Raw genomic sequence first — 20,089 nt, forward strand, 5'->3', positions numbered from 1 at the left:
TACTGCAGCAGAATTCGCTTGTAGTGTATTTAGTATATTGTAACAGGTGACTTCAGAGCATTTCACCAGACTTAGTTTTTGAAAATCAATCAGTTGTTTAATCCTGATCAATATTTCTTAACCTCAGCAACTTTAAGAATCCCCTTTCCTGCATGTTGCTGAGGAATTCTGGGAGTTGAAGTCCAAACAACTTAAAGCTACTGAGGTTATAAATTCTACTCTTAAAATACATCAGGAAGTACTCTGGCGCCATCTTGTGGTTTCAGAATAGGTTTTAAATAGAAACAAAACGACACAAATTTTATCAACAAATCCAGGTATTTATTCAAGTATTAACTTTTAGAACATGAATCTTTTAATGCCATATGATGTTATATATAAGACTATTTTAACTTATTAAATAATCTCCTGCTGAATTAGAAAATATATTTTCTACATGAATTTTCTTTCAACAGCCCTCTCATTTAGAATAATTAATTCTACAGGCTTTACTGAAAAGGAAGATTTAATTCTTAATTGCATTAGTTGTGTATAAGGGATTCTGCTGATTGCCAAATTATATATTTGGATCCTTTAAGAAAAATATATGAAAACTCTACTGCAGTTTTAAACAGTGATGATAATTGACTGCATCATGATTTGTAATGTGATTAAAAACTATGAATGGTGAGTTGTTGAGGTCTGATCACAGGATGATGCAGATAGAAAATGGCAATCACTCTAAGGCGCTGAAAGAATCCAGATTTCCCAGATATACACAGCTGTATATAATAGTTAAGAGTGTTAAACTTACAAAAACTAGTTAATTATCCTTTCCCACAGTAAAATAACTAGTATTTACCATTTGAACTCAGAAAATTATTTTATTTTTTTTATAAGACTACAAACATACTACTTAAAAAAAACCTAGAGCTCATTAATTGCAGAAAAGTGCATTTAAACCACTATTAATTCTCCTAATTCTTAGGTTGCTAAATATCATTTGATGTCAGAGTCAATTAAGCTATCTGAATAAAGACTTACAGTCCTAGCTTTCATTTTACCAAACTTCATTCTGGAGTATATTAGTTGTTGCATAGTGAAGTTTAAGGCTAAGAGACATTCCTGTTACTGACATAGTTGGAATAATCAATTACATTCGCTTTTATCTAAATAAACTACTGCATTCATTTACTTTTTTTAAAACAAACAAATCATACATTGCTTTTTAAGTTCCTTTAGAGCAACAAGATTTATCTTGTTTAATAAGCTCTTTGGAGAAATTATTCCTCCAATATATATTAAGCTATTCTTTTGTAGCTGATTTGTAATGCTTCAATGTGCGAGCAGATGGATCAGTAGCCCTGATCCATCTTGGCATCCAATAATGCGGGAGCCAAGTGGAATGGCCGGGGTAGTGTTTCTCAAAAATCTGACGGTAAAAATATCCTTCTTTTGTTTTGGAGGATTGAATGGAAATTTCTCTTCAGCTTCTCCAACAAAAGGTCATCAACCTATGGGCAGATATAAAGAGTAACATATGAGGATTTCACCAGAAATTATTCCTTATTTTAAAAGTTACAAACAAACATTTCTCTGTTCCATTTTATTTTTAAAAAATTACACTGCAGAATTCTTGGACTAAACAATTTAGTAACAATGTATAGAACTCATAAGGGCAAAGGTGTCCAGAATAGATGTTGATGTGTGTCATGATGCATTACCATTGTGAAGTTTTTTTTATTTTCCCTGCAGATATTTCTGCCTAAGAGCCATTGAGAAACTAATTTGAATCTTCTTAGAACAGGAGTGTCAAACTCATGGTCCGCGGGCATTACGCACTGGTCACGCCACCCCTCAGTTAGCAAAGGGGGGTAGTCATGATACTCAGGTGATGACAATGTGATGCCACGTGTTTGACACCCCTGTCTTAGAATGAGAAGGTTAAAGAAATGATGGGTGAAACAATCAGTGGACCAATTTTTCTCAGCTATTATTATCAATACTATTATATATTAGGCCATCTATATTACAAGTTCTCTAGCAGAAAAATCAGAATTCTTTTAAAATAAATAAACCAAAATACCTAAAAATACAATCCAAATCATCTCAGTAAAAATAGAAATGAAAATGTGTAGAAAAATGTAGATCTGGCCTTGGGAACCGGGAAGAAATGACAGATTTAAGAAAGGATTTTCAGAAAGAATACTCTACTTAAGTGTAAACAGATAAGAATAATTTTAACAGCCTTTCAACATTCTGTTGTACTACCCTGTAAAGAACATCCTGGAATTACTGCTACACCTATGTCTTAATTTGAAAAGCTAGCAAAGAACTATTTAAAAAAATTAAATTACACCTCTTCTCAGGGGGCTCAAGCTGTCATATCTGGAGAAGAGTGTCCCATTTTATCTTCAAAATCATGATGTTTGGAAGCTGGATCAAAGATAATGACTGACCTACAGTAACTCAATGAATCTGTCAAATAGATATTTGAATCTGAGCCTCCTTAATCCAAGTTTTACATCTATTTTTTTTAAAAAGAATAAATTTGTAAGGTTGGTTAAGTGTGCACACATATGTAGGTAGGCAGCTACATGAGGAAGTGAATTTGTTTATATTTTAAAATTTACAGAAACACTCAATTTTTGTTGTCAATGCTAACATTCATTTTTAAATCAAGATTTAATTTAAATTATTTTTATGTTTCCATTCTGTATTCCGAAAAAACACAATTCTAAGTGAAAGTACAGGTAATGTTGGTACAACTCAAGTTTTTGAGATCCAGATCCTGAACCATTGCATCTTATATCTTCATCCCAAAAGCAAGAAAAATGTTTTAAAAGAAGTGTAATGACCAATTTCGGCCAGCAATAGCAACTTAGACTTATATACCGCTTCACATTGCTTTACAGCCCTCTCTAAGCAATTTACAAAATTAACATACTGCCCCCAACAATTTGGGTCCTCATTTTACCCACCTTGGAAGGATGAGTCAACCTTGACTCTGGTGAGATCTGACCTGACGTGAATCGATCTGCCAAATTGCAGGCAGCTAGCAGTCAACAGAAGTGGCCTGCAATACTTCATTCAACCACTGTGCTACCGTGGCCTCATAAGTCAAGCTAGCCAAATCCTTCCCCCAAAACAAAGAAATTAAAAGTCATCTTCATCCAGTCTAGGAAGTTGCATTTGCAAAGCTGATGGGCTTCATGTATTTCACATTTTGCTCTATGTTTTTCCTGATATACTTTCATATAGTCACACTAGCTCTGTTATATGAATTAAATAGCGTTTTAATCAAACTGGCTTTAAAAATTCAACCTGTTACCTGAAGTTCAATATAGTCTTGTAGCATAGAGAACCAAGATTTTTTGATAGACGCTAAGCCATCACTGAAAGCTTCTTTGGGTCCTCCAAAGTATTTCTTTAGGCAATAAGTTAGAATCTTCGAAGGCTTCCCTTAAGAGGTGCTTTTCATCCCATTCTGTGCAGAGATAACATAATCAAGAACACATAAAAATACTTTCCTAAGGAATAAATATGTGAGAAATTCTAAAAAATATTTCAGAAACAAATCAGCACGACAATCCCATATTCAGCAGAATATTTAAAGAATTATCTAACCCTGTGATGGCAAACGTATAGCATGCATGCCAAGGGTGGCATGTGGAGCCATATCTGCCGACCGCAAGCCATCAGCTTCAGAACACATGTGCACGCCTGCCAGCTGATTTTCAGCCTTCCTAGACCTCTCCGCCCCGGAGAAAATACCAAGCACAGCTTGGAGTTCAGTGTGTGTGGGGGCAGGAGCATGTGTGTGTGGGGGGTTGTGTATGGATGCGGGACACGCTTTGTAATACGGGTGCCGGCACGCACCCGCTATCGTGCTCACATGCTTGCATTTTTGGCACCCAACAACAAAAATGTTAGCCATCACTGACCTAACCCATCAACTTTAAGGTCTTTGGCATGGCTTCCTGTCGTAGAATTTAGGTTTGAATGCTAAATCTGTCAGTTCAATTGAGATCCACTTAAAAAAATTGCATCTATAGCAAGACATCTATGATCACAACCTAAGGCTGAAAATCACAAGCATATACAAAGCTTCAGAGAATAATCGGTAAAACTTAAATGTAGATTATAGCTTCATTCGGTAATATTGTAATTTCTTCATTTGTCTAGTGGTAAAGGCTAGATTACCTTTGGGATTCTGAGTTCTGCTGGCAAAGAAAGGTAGTAAGCAGTAACTGGTGATCCAAAAATGGAAACTCTTAGTTCAAGACTGAAAACGGAAACAAGTATTATTGGTGTACAAAATAAGAATATAGATTTGAAAAAGGCATTTTGTACAACTTATACACTAACAAAGGGGTGTCCAAACTTTTTCCAAGGAGGGCCAGATTTGGCGAGGTGAAAATGTGTGGAGCCAACCATTCAGACCTCACATTCTTTGAACCATTAACATTAAATGCAAATGAACTATTTTATGAAAGATTAAAACAAAAACTTCAGCAGGGAGAAGAGACTGCAGGCTGCTCAAAATTTGAAAATGGATTGCAATTGGCCCCTGGGCTGGACTTCGGACATGCCTGCATAACAGAAAGTAACTCATGATTAAATCATGATTTATTTAAAACCACCCACTGTCTATTGCCTCCAACATTAAGTTATAATTAGGGAATAAGCCACGCTTCACCAAAAAATAACAAGAAGCATTATAGCTTAGTATGATAAATGACACATTCCAGGTTTCTTTGATTTAACAATGCTAACTATTGGGGCACCAGAAGCGTTCCTTCTCTGTGGCAATGCCTTCTGAAAGACCAGTAGGGTGGAGGCCACCTGGGTCTCCAGCGGTACCTCATGTTTGAGAGCAAGGACTTGTCCTCTAGACTCAAATTCCCTGGAGAGCCAGGTGACATCCATCCTACTGGTCTTTCAGAGGCCATTGAAGATCTGGTCCAGGTCTCTGGCAAAAGTGACTGGAGCCCCTTTATGAGTAGTGCAGTATGCTTCTTGTTATCCAGGTTCTGCCAAATTTTGTTTTTATGCTTGGTCAGCTGTCCAGAGTCACTGGGAGTCTGGTGGCATAAAAATGTAAATAATAAGTAAAATAAATATGAGAAAAGGCCATTGTTCAAGTGTAACCTTGACTATATAAATTGTCTGTTGCCTTTTCTCAAATCAGTACCCTTTCAATAATAACTACCCCTCCTCCCTGAGAGGAATTAAAGGATCTATAGCTGAGTATTACCCATGGGCAGCAGTTGTCCTATCAGCACGGAGAACATCAAACAGGTAGAGCTCTCGAAGAAGTCTCTCACTTTCCTCAGCAGCTTCTTCAGCAGTTGGTGCCTACAAGAGAGCATGGAAAGGACGTTTGGCTGCAACTATGCATAGCTGTGGTGTGGTTTATAAACAGCACTGAAAATATTTCTTTTGGTTCAGGAGCACTTGGGCTGCTAATCCACAAACTTTCAATGCTGAAATAATGCTTGGACTCAGAAAAAATTATGGACTTTTGCATTAGCAGAAAGTACTTCTATTCACTAACAACTAAATAAACACTTTTGTGTATTAACCTTCTCTACACCTCAGCGGAGTAATCCTCTGAAGTCTACTATATTTCGGTGAGTCTGTTACTGAGTGTGCACTGAGCGCTAAAAAAAGGAACAGTTTGAAGCCTTCCAAGTCTGCAAGATAAGTAGAACAGCAGGGTGGCGGCTGGAATCCTCTGTGCCACACGATTATATTAGCTGAGAAACAGGAAATCGTCAATTCTAGCTAATATAAATTGCTCGTCACAGTTGATTGTCACCCAGCTGATCACCAGAATAATGGTTCGCCTGAACTGTAGTATTTTTTTACTACCAGTTCGGGTGAACCGTCCAAACCGGTAGCATTTCACCCTTGCTACACCTTCAAAAATCCAGAAAGTTAGATATTGTAAAACAATAATTATACAGAGTATTTTATTCTATACAAGCAGAAGTGCATTAACCTAGAAATACATGCAATGTGGACACATATCTTGTTTAAAATGCCAATTTTTCTCCTAGCATTCGAAGTATACAGAAACTAGGAGCACTATTATACTTGTAAAAAACTGTCTCAAGAATGTTTCACAGAGGGGAAGAAGGCGGGCTTGCAGTGAGAAGAACGGACTTTCTATTCCGAAGCATCTGGACGGTCCCTTGGACCCAAGCTGTCCCGAAGAGACAGGTGAAAGGTAGGGGGAGACCACAGTGGTCCCAGAGGACGTTCGCAAGTCTCTGGGGATCCTGGAAAAAACCTCCTTTGCCAGTGACTCTCGGATTAGCCACAAGGCTAATTGAAACTGCAGGCAGCCCTAAAGAGAGAGAAGTGGTTTTCAGCTGGTAAGAATATTTATTATTTAGAGAGAACCGACCGCCTAAAAATTCAAAAACTAATTTAAATTAAAGAACAGAAGAATCTAGCGGCGATTTTGATCCTTTTAATGGTTTTAGGCGGTGGTTTTAAATGTTATTCACATGGATAATGGATAGATTACTCCAACATCTCCTCTGATCTTCCGCAAACGGGCTGTAAACCAATTCACTATAATTTGGCTGGTTACATCTTGACACTTTTATTGCTTGCAATATTGGCCTTAAGATCTGATAAGATTGTACAGCTTTCAGCCTGCTTTTACTTGCAAATACTTCAGAACTCCTAAGAAAAATACTAACTGCGTATAAACATGGCGTCTATTCAAGTGTCTATTCAAGTGATTTCGTCAGCACTACAGGAAGATGTCTGACACACAAGATAGAATTCAGAGAAAATTGGATTATTTGGTGTTTTTGGCAACAAAGTACGAGGAAAAATGAGAATGTTTTTCAAATACAAAATAAGGATGTCGGAGATAAAGATTCTGAATTTGTTGATATTCGGGGGAACTGGTTTACTTCTGAGGAGGAAAGAATGGAATGTTTGAAGGGGAGGCAGACACACAGAAATTTACTTAAAAGACAGGGTGCAGGAGGAGGGAGAAGCATTAAAGAATTCATACTTTATGAAATACCATCTGCAAAACATTTGATACCACTACTGAGAATTAAAGACAAGCTGATAAAGGAAATAAAAAGAGGGCGGCAACATTATATGAGAGGCACCATAAACAAAAAGGTGCAAAGATTTCTTCGTATGGACTTGCTCGTATGGACTTGCTCATAAAGATGTTTGGAGAACTGGACCCACGAATGGCAGCAGATATAAGACTGTTCTGTTATTGGAGAGATACAGGCTGATAGATGGAAGAGTATAATTCAAAATTAGCTAAACCTAGTTCAATTCATTTGCAATAGGTATAGTTGAATAATAATTGATAATGATAGTAATGTATATAGTGTTGAGTTGCTATGATAAGTAATAATTGGATATGAGAAGGGAAGGTTAGAAATATCTTTGGACTATATATAAAGATTATTAATTACAATAATAATTATTATAAAAAAATAATATAATATACAGTTAAATTTTAACTAATAGGGGGAAAATGTTATGATATAGGATATAACTAAATAAAGAAGGAGAATGATAATAAATTATATACATGGAGGATTAGAAATTAGAAATCTTTGGTATTAAATATTATGGATGTTTAGCTAAAACAGGATATGAGGACTTAATGTTATGGAGGATTTATAAATAAGTAAATGAAATGCCAGCATGTGGTTAGGGATTGAAATTTTGGTACAGTTAAGGATGAAGCACGTTAAATAACTGTAGTCAACTAAAAGTGGAGGTATGATGATGTTAATATAGTAAATATTTGAGTTAAGACATTTGAATTAATATGAATTAATGGAAGAGATGCACAAAAACTTTTTGTAACCAGCTGATATACTTTTTTATAACATATGTATGTTATGTTTTTTGTGTTTTTTTTTAATCAAATATATAAGTATATACATAATAGAGAGATACAAAGTGTGTCTGTGGGGGGGAAATATAGTTAGGATAGATTAGCAAAGGTAAGGGAATAAGAAATGATACTAAATTATATTTGGGGTTGGAGGAAGTACCATCCCAAGGAAACATAAACTGAGATTTAAAAATAGACACACCAATAATAGTAGAAAAAGAAGGGAGAAAGGAGGAGAGAATGAAAGGAAATGGGGAAAGAAGAAAGAGGTAAAGAGAGGAGGATGGAAAGGAGAGAAAGAGGAGGAGAGAGGGTAGAAAGGGGAAGAAGAAGAGTAGGAGTAGGAGAAAGGCATGGGAAGAAGGAAGGGGAAGGAGAGGAGGAAGGAGGAAAGTAGAGAAGAGAGGGAGGGAGAAAGGAAAGGGAAAGGAAGATGGAAGGGAGAGAAAGGAAGGAGAGAGGGTAGGAAGGAAAGATGAAGAGTAGGAGCAAAGGAGAGTTAAGGGAAGGAAGGGAAAGGAGGAAGGAAGTAGAGAAGGGAGAGAGGGTGAAAGAAAGAGGTAAGGAGAGGAGGATGGAAAGGAAGAAGAAGGAGGAGAAGAGGGTAGGAAGGGGATGAGGAAGAGCAGGAGTAGGAGAAAGGTACAGGAAGAAGGAAGGGAAGGGAGAGCAGGAAGGAAGGAAGTAGAGAAGGGAGGAAGGGAAAAAGAAAGGGAAAATAAGGTGGTGTTATAACAGGAGGAAGGGATGGTAACATAAAGCAACCCAAACTGTATATTATAACCTATTAATGAATAATAAATGTATAAGATGATAAATGCTAAAACATTTGTACCAAACGACATGCTATAGTGTGATGATGGGTTTTTTTCTGTTTTGTTTTTGTTTTTTGTTTTTGTCTTTTTCTTTTCTTTTCATTGTTGTGGGTATGTGTTGTCTATGTACAAAAAAAATTAAAAAAAATTATATATAAAAAAAGAATGTTTCACAGAGGATCTGAAAATTCAGCACTCAGACATTTCAACATATATTAATATATATTCTTAAAATAATGACAATAATTTTAAAATCAATAACATAAGGTATATAGAGTAAGTAAGTACTCCACTGTTATGCTTATTCCTGCCATGTGTGACCTTCAAACACAGCAGCAAGTATTAGTTTCCCTCAGATGACCATGCCTGATTTGATGGAGAGAACCATCAACACTCCCTCTTCTTGATCCCAAATCATACATCTATGTCTAATGAGAGGGACATCAAGGAAAATGTGGACTTCCCAACAACCTAAGATTCCTCCCTCCCCTACAACTGATAGCACGTGACTTCTAATCCACTGATGCTGGATGCTGGCTAAACCAATGTATATCTACTTCTGCATCTGTAACTAATCTTAAATTTTAAATCAGATAATGGCGGCTTCATGTCCTTTTCAGTTCTCAACTTTCGGTGGGAAAGAATAGTTTGTTGCTCAGTTCTTCCTGCATGCAAATGAAGTTCAGCTATGCTTATAGCTATTTTTATATCTATAAAAATTACCTTAAAAAGCATTCCCTTATTATGGTGCTTGGCATAGGCAAGAAATATTATATTACCTTATGAAAATAGATATAGCCTTGGGTCAACTCATCTGATCCTTCTCCTGAGAAAATGACCACACTGTCTGTTTTCTTTCGGATGTATCTGGAGACCAGATACATTGCTAGAACGAGAAACAATTTTTCCTCAAAATTGCTTATTAATTTCGCACAAGAGCTATATGCAGTTGTCTTTTTCACAGTAACATGCATGACATATTTCTTTTCATAGCCATTCAACAAAGATTATATAGAAATATATTCTTTAAACTTAGAAGTTTAGATACCTTGATTCAACAATCATTGCAGTATAATACACCATTTAAGCTAGTTTGAGAATACAAACAGACAAACAGATAAACACAGTGAGAGTTTTGTAGTATACAGATAATTACATAAATAATGCATACAAACCTAGGAACATGTAATTTGGTTGGTAGAGATAAACTTTTTCATCAAATCCTTTTTATAGTATTCTTTTTCCCTCTACCACCACCAATGAACATGATCAAAGTACCCTGATGAGAACAATTATGTGCAAGGAGCTCTAATTGAATATTGTAGCCCCTCTGGGTCCTCATTTTACCAACCTTAGAAGGATAGAAGATTGAGTCAATCTTGACTTGGCCAGGATTGAAGAACTGTGGGCAGACTTACCCTGCAATACAGCGTTCTAACCACTGTGTACACCTCTTAAACTTATTTCATCTAGCAACATCCACACAACCAATATTATTAGATAGCTGGAAGTCTGGTACTTTTTCCACTTTTTCTTAAGTTTGAATTCCACTCAATGGAAGCAATACAGGGATGTATTAACTTAGGTAAGAACGTAAACAAGCATCTATAATCTCATCATGTAGTCAATAATGTTTTTTCAGAATATAAGAAGCTGTTAAGGGAATCTTTTTCACCATAACTGGAAATGCCTGGCATATAACTTGAGACTTTCTAAATGCCAAATAGGGTATACCAAGTAAATTGTAAATGTTCAGAAGAGCATCTGTTTAATTTGATATGGAAAGTTTTATGACCATAAAAATAAAAACTTAATAATTTTCATAAAGTTTTTCTTTTCCATTAAACAATTAGTTGGTTATTCAAAAAAATTCTTTTTCCATCCTTTTAATCCTTTTCTCCCATTATTAGTAAATATAATGCTAGGCAGAAAAATACATGGAAACTGCCCTGTATAAGAAAGTATTGAAGAATTAAATTCTACTTAATTTATGCCTGTATTCATCCTGCTTCAAAGCAGGACTAAGTAGGAAGGTAGACCAACTTCCATAATTTGCAAACCTTACCCACTGACGCTCGTACTGTTGTGATGTCATATGTTTCCAAGGAAAGTATTACTTCTTCTAGTGACTGAATCCCTTCTTGAGAACTAAACATAACCTCATGATGCTCACTCCCAATGTGAGCTGCTACCTATTAAAAATAACCATTTATATTAAATTTGTTAAATTGAATATTCATGCAGCATGCAGTCAATAGAAGTTGAATTCTGCAAAATATATTTTACTAATTAGTATGTTTTATTTTCCACAATCCATTATGCTGCTGCTCTAGTGGGGGTTACACAGAAGACTAAGGTGAAGAGTTAGCTTATTCCACATCCAATTTCCCCCACTGGCCAATCAACACTTTGTGAAAGTCACAATAAGGCATGAATGTGCTAATGTTCCACCCTTGTTCCTAGCCAGCAGCATGTGTTCAATGGAACATTGCTCCCAAGAGAGATCAGAGAGAATTAGTCTAACAATGATAATATGCAAGGCTATCAATTTATTGCAGAGAAGAATAACAAAGATGATTAGGAGACTGGAGACTAAAACATATAAAGAACAGTTGCAGGAACTGGGTAGGTCTAGTTTAATGAAAAGAAGGACTAGGGGAAACATGATACCAGTGTTTCAATATCTCAGGGTCTGTTACAAAGAAAAGGCAGTCAAGCAATTTTCCAAAGCACCTAAGGGTAAGACAAGAAGCAATGGGTGGAAACAAATCAGAGAGAAGCAACTTACAACTAAGGAGAAATTTCCTGATAGTTAAACAATTACTCAGTGAAACAATTTGCCTCCAGAAGTTGTGAATGCTCCAACACTGGAAGTCTTTAAGAAGATGTTGGGTAACCATTTGTCTGAAGTGGTATGGAGTTTCCTGCCTAAGCAGGGAGTTGGGCTAGAAGACCTCCAAGGTCCCTTCCAACTCTGTTATTCTATATTCTATCTTGTGCCAGCAAATGCTGTAAAAATAATTATAGAGCGCAAGACAAGGTATTCTCTTTGCTTGCTTGGAATTTACCAATCAATGTTACTAAATTGCAACAAACCTGCTCTGATCTGCGAAATTTGTTCAAATATATCTATTCTCTCTTATGAGCCTAGAACCTTGCTTAAATGCAAACATGAAAGCTAAATTTCTAGAAAGAACTTCTTTGCCTCCTATTATTTTTCATTTGGCAAAAAGGGTTACATGGGGAAAAAACCCTGCTAAACCAATAATATCACTGTACCTTTCTTGCAGCCAGTACGTCAGGGCTATCTTCCATCCCAATAGAAAATGTTTGCAAGGATAGGGAAATTTTTGCTCTTTCGTAAGCTTGATAAGTATGGCAGCCACCAAGCTAGAATCCAAGCCACCTAATAAAACATGAATTATTGAAATTGTGGTTATCTTTTCCCCCTTAATTATTTAAAAGTTAAAGCAACTCAGATAGTCTTCTTTTCTATCTGGAATCCTTTTCAAATAATTGACTTTCCAGTAAGTTTAGAGCATTTATCTGGCACATAATGACTGTTGCTATATCATCCTTTATTTTATGACTGAAATAAATTTAAGAATTCTTAAGATTTAAGAATTGGAAGACAACAGCTATAGAATTAGATAGAGCTTTCTGTCTAATTTTATTAGTTACAGTATATCAAAAGTTCTTTTGCACTGAATTAAGCCTTCACAGCTTCAAATAGACCAAATAAACTTATAAGGAATCATCATGCATCCTTTATCTAAAAAGCACTGATCAGAGATTCATCAATCGATATTGACAGAAAATAGGCTACCTTTATTGCTATAGAAAATGTGTATCTATTATTATGCAGTTGGCTTTGTAAAATATTTAAAAACAGTATCTATTAAACTTTTCCAAAATATAGAGTTGTTGCTAATAGAATGAAAATACATGTAGTCCTCAACTTACAATAGTTCACTTAGTGATCATTCAAAGTTTCAACAGAACTGAAAAAAGCGATTAATGACCATTTTTCACACTTATGACCATTACAGCATCACCATGGTCATGTGATTGACATTCAAATGCTTGACAACTGACTCACAGTTATATCGGCTGCAATGTCTTGTGACAATTTGATCCCCTTTTGCAACCTTCTGACAAGCAAAATCAGTGGAGAAACCAGATTCACTTAACAACTATTTTACTAATTTAACAACTGCAGCGATTCACTTAACAAATGTGGAGAAGAAAGTCGTAAAATAGGGCAAAACTCTCACTTACAACATAAATTTTGGGCTCAATTGTTGTCATAAGTTGAGGATTGCGTAAGATACATTAAGGAAATTTGTGCCATCAAATCAGAATTGACTTACTATTGACAAGCCCATGTATTTTCTTTGGCAACAGTTTTAGAAGTGATGTGCCACTGCTTTCTTCTATGGCTGAGAATACATATCAAGTCATTCACTGGCTTCATGTCTGAGGAAGGACTATAATTCATAAAGTCTCCCAGTTTCTAATGTTACCTTTAACCACTACACAAAGCTTCCTCTCTATATGTTATATTAAAGGATCTGTTATCGTTGTGGTTGTTATTTTACCTGATAAGAGACAACCAATTCTTCTATGAGACATTAACGTTTTCTAACAGCATTTTCAAACAAAAGTCGAATGTTGCTTTTCACAGTTTCAACATCAACACCTAGCAGGAAAATAGAAATTCCATTAAATTAGATGAAAAAGGAAGACAAAGTACTAATTATTTTTCTAATAACTGCTTACAAAACATTAAAATATTATCTCCTTGGAATAAAGTTAGCAATAACGAAGAAAGTTGGTTCTTGGCCCAAATTCTAGAGCTCGCCAATCAATATTAAATCAGATGCCTAGCAAGAAAAATCTGCCCTGTCCTCAACAATACAGGGGTGGAGGGGGGCTGGACTAGAAAGTGACTGAAATACCCTCTCCTGAAGGAGCTGAATCCATCCCTTCTGACTGTGGCTTCCTTCACCACAATCCACAGGATGTCTTCCAACATTTTGGTTCTCCAAGAGCATCAAATAGACACATATTCCAATTAAGTGGAATATTTTTGCAGCTAAGGGTTGAAATGAGGAGTGCTCTCTGAGCTTGGTTGTTTCACAGATGTTTCATTACCCAAACTACCACATTTTTCAGAGTATAAGACGGACCATGATTTTGAAGAGGTAAAGTTTTTTTTAAAAGGTTTTGCACTCTGCATGCCTCCCAAACTGTCTACATGCCTTTAAAAAAAAGAGGAGGGGCATGAAGAGATTTGGGAGGCTTGTAGAGTGCTCCTGCGGGCTGGTGGGGGCAAAAATGAGCAAAAATTGCGTTTTTTGGTCATTTTTGCCTTCTCAGCCCCCAGGAGCACTTTGCAAGCCTCCCAAACCCTCTGCATGTCCATTTTTGCAAAGGGGGCAGAGTTTCGGTAGGGCAAAAATGCTGTATTCAGTGTATAACACACACCCAGATTTTCATTCTCTTTTGGGGGGGGGGGGGGGAAGGTGCATCTTATACTCCGAAAAATATAGTAGATATGATTACCTAGTCAGGGAATGAAATGTCTGCAACAAAACAACCAAGCCAGGGAAAGCACCAAAGACCCCTCAAGACACATATTCACTGGAGGAATACAACCTGCCTGACACGTGAACCTGCCTGAAAACAATGAACAATGCTGTTACCTGAAGGCAAATTTTGTACTGTGCTGTAGGCAGCATGCAAAGGTTCATCTTTAGGGCTGTGAAATTTGACCACTTCCACTGATGCAACTTTCCCACTTAGCTTTAAGTCCAAGACTTCATAATGTCCAGGAAGAAAAGGTTCCACTTTGAGAGCACTGGACATATTGTGTTTCAAGTTGATCAGACCTACAAATATAGGATACACATAGATAGAGCAGTCGCTATTTTACACTTGGCCAAAAGAAAATGCATGTTATTATATAACTTTTGAAAGTGTAGATTTCAGAATACCAACTTTAACAATGAACAATGGACAGGAGAACATTTATTTGTGTTATAAGCCTAGTTCAAGTCACAATAGCTGCACTGTGCATGTGCCAAGGAATATAATAGACTGTGATCCTTTCCATATGCTTATTTTCATACAAGACTAACATCATTTCTTTCTATTAATTTTTATGAAAATTTGCAAGCTGTATGGAAATTATAGTTCAACAAGGACTTCTAACATTTCTTTCAAATACCCCAAAACTGAAACTAAAACAAAACTCATCATAAAGAAGATCACACAATAATCTATTCTATACAATATTTTACTACAAAACCAACATCTTGTTTTCCTTTCATAGGTTTAACTTTCTGCGGAATTGTGTAACATCTCACTATTAGGAGGTTTCCAGTTCATTCTTAAAAAGAGATTTTGTGGGATGAGGCATGATAATTTCAATATTAAGCAGGTTAACCATTTAGCTCTATTTGAGAGTTCAGATTCAAGACTGTTATTAAAGGATAATTCAGAAAGATACAGAATTTGAGTTACCTTTTGCTTCAGAGCAAACACCCAGGAAGCCATCATCAGTTAGGACCCTAAACAATGGTCTAACTCCATATGTATCTCTCCCCAGAAACACCTTTCTATTTGCGCTGTCAAGCAAAACAAATGCAAATACACCATCGAGCATGGAGGCAGTTTCCTCTATTCCTCCTTTGTCATAAAGATGAAGAATTACCTCTCCATCTACTAAGGTCTGGTACTCAAATCCAAACTGTTTCTGTAGCTACAAGAAAAGAAACATATTCAAAGAGATACATAATTAGAATACAGAGGAACAGACACAAAAAGCATGTTTTTTAGAGCCTACCACCAAACTATGTTAATTAGATAAAAATTTTTACAATGTATGCATGCTTCCCTTTAGTGAAATCAGATCTCAGTTTCCTACGTATTCCTTTTTTCATAGATTATCTATCATAGATTATCTATTAGCTTGAAGAGTTATTGATAGGGCACTGAAGACCATTAGAAATACTGAAACTTTTAGCCAATCTGCTATTTCCCTTAACCTGAAATCGGAGGCTCTAAATATTCAGATTTATATAGTTGTACAAAAAAAGCTGTGGGAGGAGAGCATATCACAGGAATAACCATATGACTGAAGCCTTGACTTTTTTCCCCACACACACATGAAAGATGGCCCTGATGGGGAGCATAAGAGGCCAATTAAACATATGATTATGAACAAAGTATTTTACACTGGAATGTCCAACCAAGAAAATTTTACTTGTTTGTGTGCATTGATCTTTGGGGGAAAGATGTTCTTTAAAAAGTTTTTCCAGACATTTCAAGAACTAAATATTAGATTTTATTTGTTTCAGGATTCGACATCCCCATTGTCTAGTGGAGGTTTCCATTTCTGTGCTCATATTTATTATAGACATTGTTCTTTTAATTGAATGCCATCCTAGGAACTTACATTTAGGAGAGAAATATAATAAATATTCAGTTATTTAAGTGTAATCTTACAGAGGGAGAATAATGAAAGATGACAAATTTATTTATAATATGACAAAATAGAAAAACATGTTTGCTATGTTCAAACCTGCTCATCATTCAATATATTTTAGGGAACACTAATAAGGGTATGAGTTCCTATTGAATGCTTTATATTAAATTGCACACATTTTCTATGGCAAGTTTTAGTCTTTTATCAAACATTTGCTTCATTTACATTTTTTTTGCCATACCCAATTACCCAATCTATTGGTCCAATATTTTTGCAATTTCTCAAGATGCCAAACTCAAGAGAAAGGTCTGATGTTAACATATGAACAATATACTGCTCATTTTAAATTTAAGGAATTTATAGTTTTCAGTTTTCCCAACCCAGCTTAAAAGAACATCTTGAGCCAATATACAGACTTATTAAACATGCTTAACGGTCTGTTCAGACACCAGATATTAGGGAATGCTACCAAAACCATTAGAATGTAGTTCTTATCATATCTGTACCCGTTTGAAGTTGTAGATCTCTCCATTGTAACACAACCACAAGTAGGGAAATTTTTTCACCCTTATAGGTTGCATTCCATATAGCTGATCAACAATTGCTAGACGATGGAAGCCAAAGCAACAGTTGGTAAAGCCATTGACATTTTCAAACCGGAAAGCATCTGGACCTCGGTGGGCTATTTTCATAGCAGAGAGACACTGGGCAGAGAGGCATCCATCACTTCCGAAAAGGGCCCATATGCCACACATGGTGATGATGATGGATAAAGGCTACTGGGGAGAAAAAGAACAAAGTAGGGGTTTTTTAATGTTCTTTACACCATTCCATGAAAATAAATGTGGCATGTAATTTGTCATTAAAAAAACACATCACACACAAAATTTCAGTATTTAATTTAAAATAATTAAACTATATTTCAGGGGTCTACAAACTTGAGATCTGTAAGACTTGTGGACTTCAACTCCCAGAATTCCCCAGACAGCATGGCTGATGGAGGAATTATGGATGTCCACAAGTCTAAAGTTGCCAAGATTGGCGATTCCTGAAGTATTTTGTGGTATTGAAATTAGTTTGCATTAATTTCGTATTAATTAGTAATACCAACTTTGAACTTTTTTTTCTGTTAGTTTGGTCTTCAGAAGAAATCTGTCTTGTTTCATTTTTGTACATACCTAAGTCCAAAAGGTTCTGTAGAGTATAGCATAAACATATTTTTATCTTTTTCCCCATTATTTCATCTTAATTACAATAAAGCAACTTTCCTATTGCAGTTGAAACTTTTCTACATGACCGTTTAGCAATGCTTTCAAACAAGTGCGATCTTGCTTGAAATTGAGTCAAGCTATTTAGCAAATTATCCTCACCAATTAACTCTTCAACATTTCAGTTTTAATCTATTATGTCATGATAGTTGTTTACTTTAGAGAACAAGAAAAAAATTAGAGAACTCCTTACCTTCTTCCTAATTAATAAAAAATTAATAAAAAATACAATGTTATGGCAATGATGTAACAGCTACCTACTTAACAGCTACCTACTTAGAGTAGACCACAACTAAACGTCAGTAATAATAGATAAATAAATTCTATACATACGATATTCAAGGAAGCATGCAAAGATATTTCTTCAATTTCTCCTCGCAACATCTATGACTGTGAGATATTGTGTTAGAAGAACGTAATTGGCCCAAGGCTTTTCAATCACTTCTTTGGTCATAGATTTGGTTTCCCCATTCAAAAACTTAGCCACTTATAACCCTGCTTTAAAATTTATCAGCTCATCATGTGTATTGTCTAGTTTCACATTAATTTATGAATGTCTTGTGAAAACTTTCACTTCAATCATTAATTAATCTACATTGCATATTTTATTGTAAACAATTGATGCATATTTTTATATACTTCTAAAAACTGCTCTCATGGAAGACCCATGGAAACTGCAGGAAAACAGTGTTCTGATCTTATTATTGGCTTTAATCAAATAGTTCTTCTGGCTGAATTAAATTAAATGAATTAGTGAATGAATTGATAAATAGGCATACAGTATACAGCAACAATAGGCAATAGCATACAGCAACATCCAACTGACCTGTCACTAGGCCCGGAAGCCAAGTATGGTCAAACCAAATTAATTCAGATGGAACACCATCAGAAAGTGCCAGAGCTGTATGTTAAATGAAGAAATTGGAAGACATCTTAAAACAAAGCACTGCCAAGCAACTTCCATACAGTTGGCAAGAAAACTGCATGCCTGAACCTGTGAGAGCAGATGGCAGAGCAGACTTCTCTTTTTCATAAAGCAAAGGGAGTCCTCAACTTACAACATTCATTTAGTGACTTTTCAAAGCTACATCACTGAAAAAAGGACTTATGAGCATTTTTCACATGACTGTTGCAGAATCCCCGTGGTCAGGTGATCACAATTAAGACACTTGGCAACTGATTCATATTTATGACGCAGTGGGTCATGTGGTTGCAATCTTCTGACAAGCAAAGTCAATGGTTAAACCAAAGTCACTTAACTGTGCTAATAACGTAACAATTGCAATGATGATTTAACAGCTGTGTCATAAAAGTCATAAAATGGGACAAAGTTCACTTAACAAATGTTCCACTTAGGAACAAACATTTTGGGCGGTTTACCTGCATTCTGCTTTGAAGAAAAAACTGGCTAGAGTAAAATAGCAAAAGTATTAAAGACAGTATTTGGAAGAGATTTTAATGTTAAGAGACAACACAGCTGTGGAGTTGTTAGAAAGCACAGCCAAACACAGCCACACTCCTGGCTAGCTAATTGCATGGATTTGCCCACACACTGGGCCAATTCAGACAACACCCTGTGCAACAAATTAGTCAGCAGCTAAGCTAGCCCGTTGTACTAACCCCACCCCTAATATAACAGTTTATATTCTCCTGCTTCTCCTTTTGCACGAGAACCAGCACTAGGCATAATTAGAAAGTAGCGTTTTTTTAAAAAACATATTGAATAAGATGTTGCTTGTTTACAAGAAGTCTGACAACCAGAAATCATACAGCTGCAGTTTTTAATGAGTCGTTCTTTTGTTTGCATTCCGTACTTTTAAACAATTACGGTCATTTCCGATTCGTCCGTGAATAAGAACTAGTGCCCCCGACGCCAGTAGGAAGGTAACTGAATCACACGTGTTTTGCAGGTCTGAATGGCACGGGGGGAAGCTCTGGGCATAAATAGAGTGGATGGGAAACTAGTAAGTGTCGGTCCTTACAGCCCAGCCTTGAAAAGGGATCCCTTCGCTGGCTTACCCTTTCAACTTCAGCTCAGATTTTGCACCGGGAAAAGACGCTTTCACAAGCGAGAAGAGACCATTCACTAGCAGGCTCGACAGGTGAACCGCGTGCCGTTTGGCCGAGCTCAAGAGAAACGAAAGCACAACGTGGAAACCAATCACAGCTCGCTCGGCTTCTTCTTCTGTAAGACTGAGCCGGATTTCATCAGCCGGCGGTCCTCCCACCGTCCGTGCCTGGGACTTCCTCGTTCTCTTTCCAGCATCGCATTGGTTGGACGCTTTCCTACGCCGCCGGCTCCTGCTGGGACGGGTTCCCGTTTTCTGTTTTCCGGAAGCTATTTTCCAGCGGATGACAGAAAAGCCGCGTCGTTTTGAAGCGCAATTCTGTGTGAATGGACGCAACTCGGCAGTGGTGTGCCATCCCCCTCCCCCCTCCCCATGACCTGGTGCCGTTAGGGATGATGTCACTAAAAATAAGTATTGGTACTGTACTGGAGATGTGTGTGCAAAGTAACTCCAGTATATCATCTGAATGCGGGTTAGGCGGTGCGGGCAAGAGGCCATTTAACCCGGGCCTCGAGCCAAAAGAATCACTTGTTCTTTTTATCCATTTATCCAAACAAAGGGTCACGCTGTTTGGGATA

At 36.6% G+C, this 20,089-nt stretch overlaps 1 protein-coding gene across 1 annotated transcript; it reads right to left on the minus strand.

The window, feature by feature from the left end:
• Positions 1–302: 302 nt before the first annotated feature.
• ASNS (asparagine synthetase (glutamine-hydrolyzing)) lies at positions 303–19,675 on the minus strand. The gene is given in 18 exon segments (XM_032237525.1): positions 303–1,440; positions 1,443–1,469; positions 1,472–1,493; positions 3,311–3,391; positions 3,393–3,460; positions 3,463–3,466; positions 4,183–4,264; positions 5,237–5,337; positions 9,465–9,571; positions 10,751–10,877; positions 11,965–12,020; positions 12,023–12,091; positions 13,284–13,319; positions 13,322–13,384; positions 14,391–14,576; positions 15,211–15,448; positions 16,681–16,953; positions 19,462–19,675. Coding segments are annotated over 17 exon segments (1,671 nt in total). The 5' UTR covers positions 16,930–16,953; positions 19,462–19,675; the 3' UTR covers positions 303–1,285.
• Between the last annotated feature and the right edge of the window lie 414 nt (positions 19,676–20,089).

The sequence above is a fragment of the Thamnophis elegans genome, chromosome Z (assembly GCF_009769535.1).
Source record: "Thamnophis elegans isolate rThaEle1 chromosome Z, rThaEle1.pri, whole genome shotgun sequence".
Taxonomy (NCBI): domain Eukaryota; kingdom Metazoa; phylum Chordata; class Lepidosauria; order Squamata; family Colubridae; genus Thamnophis; species Thamnophis elegans.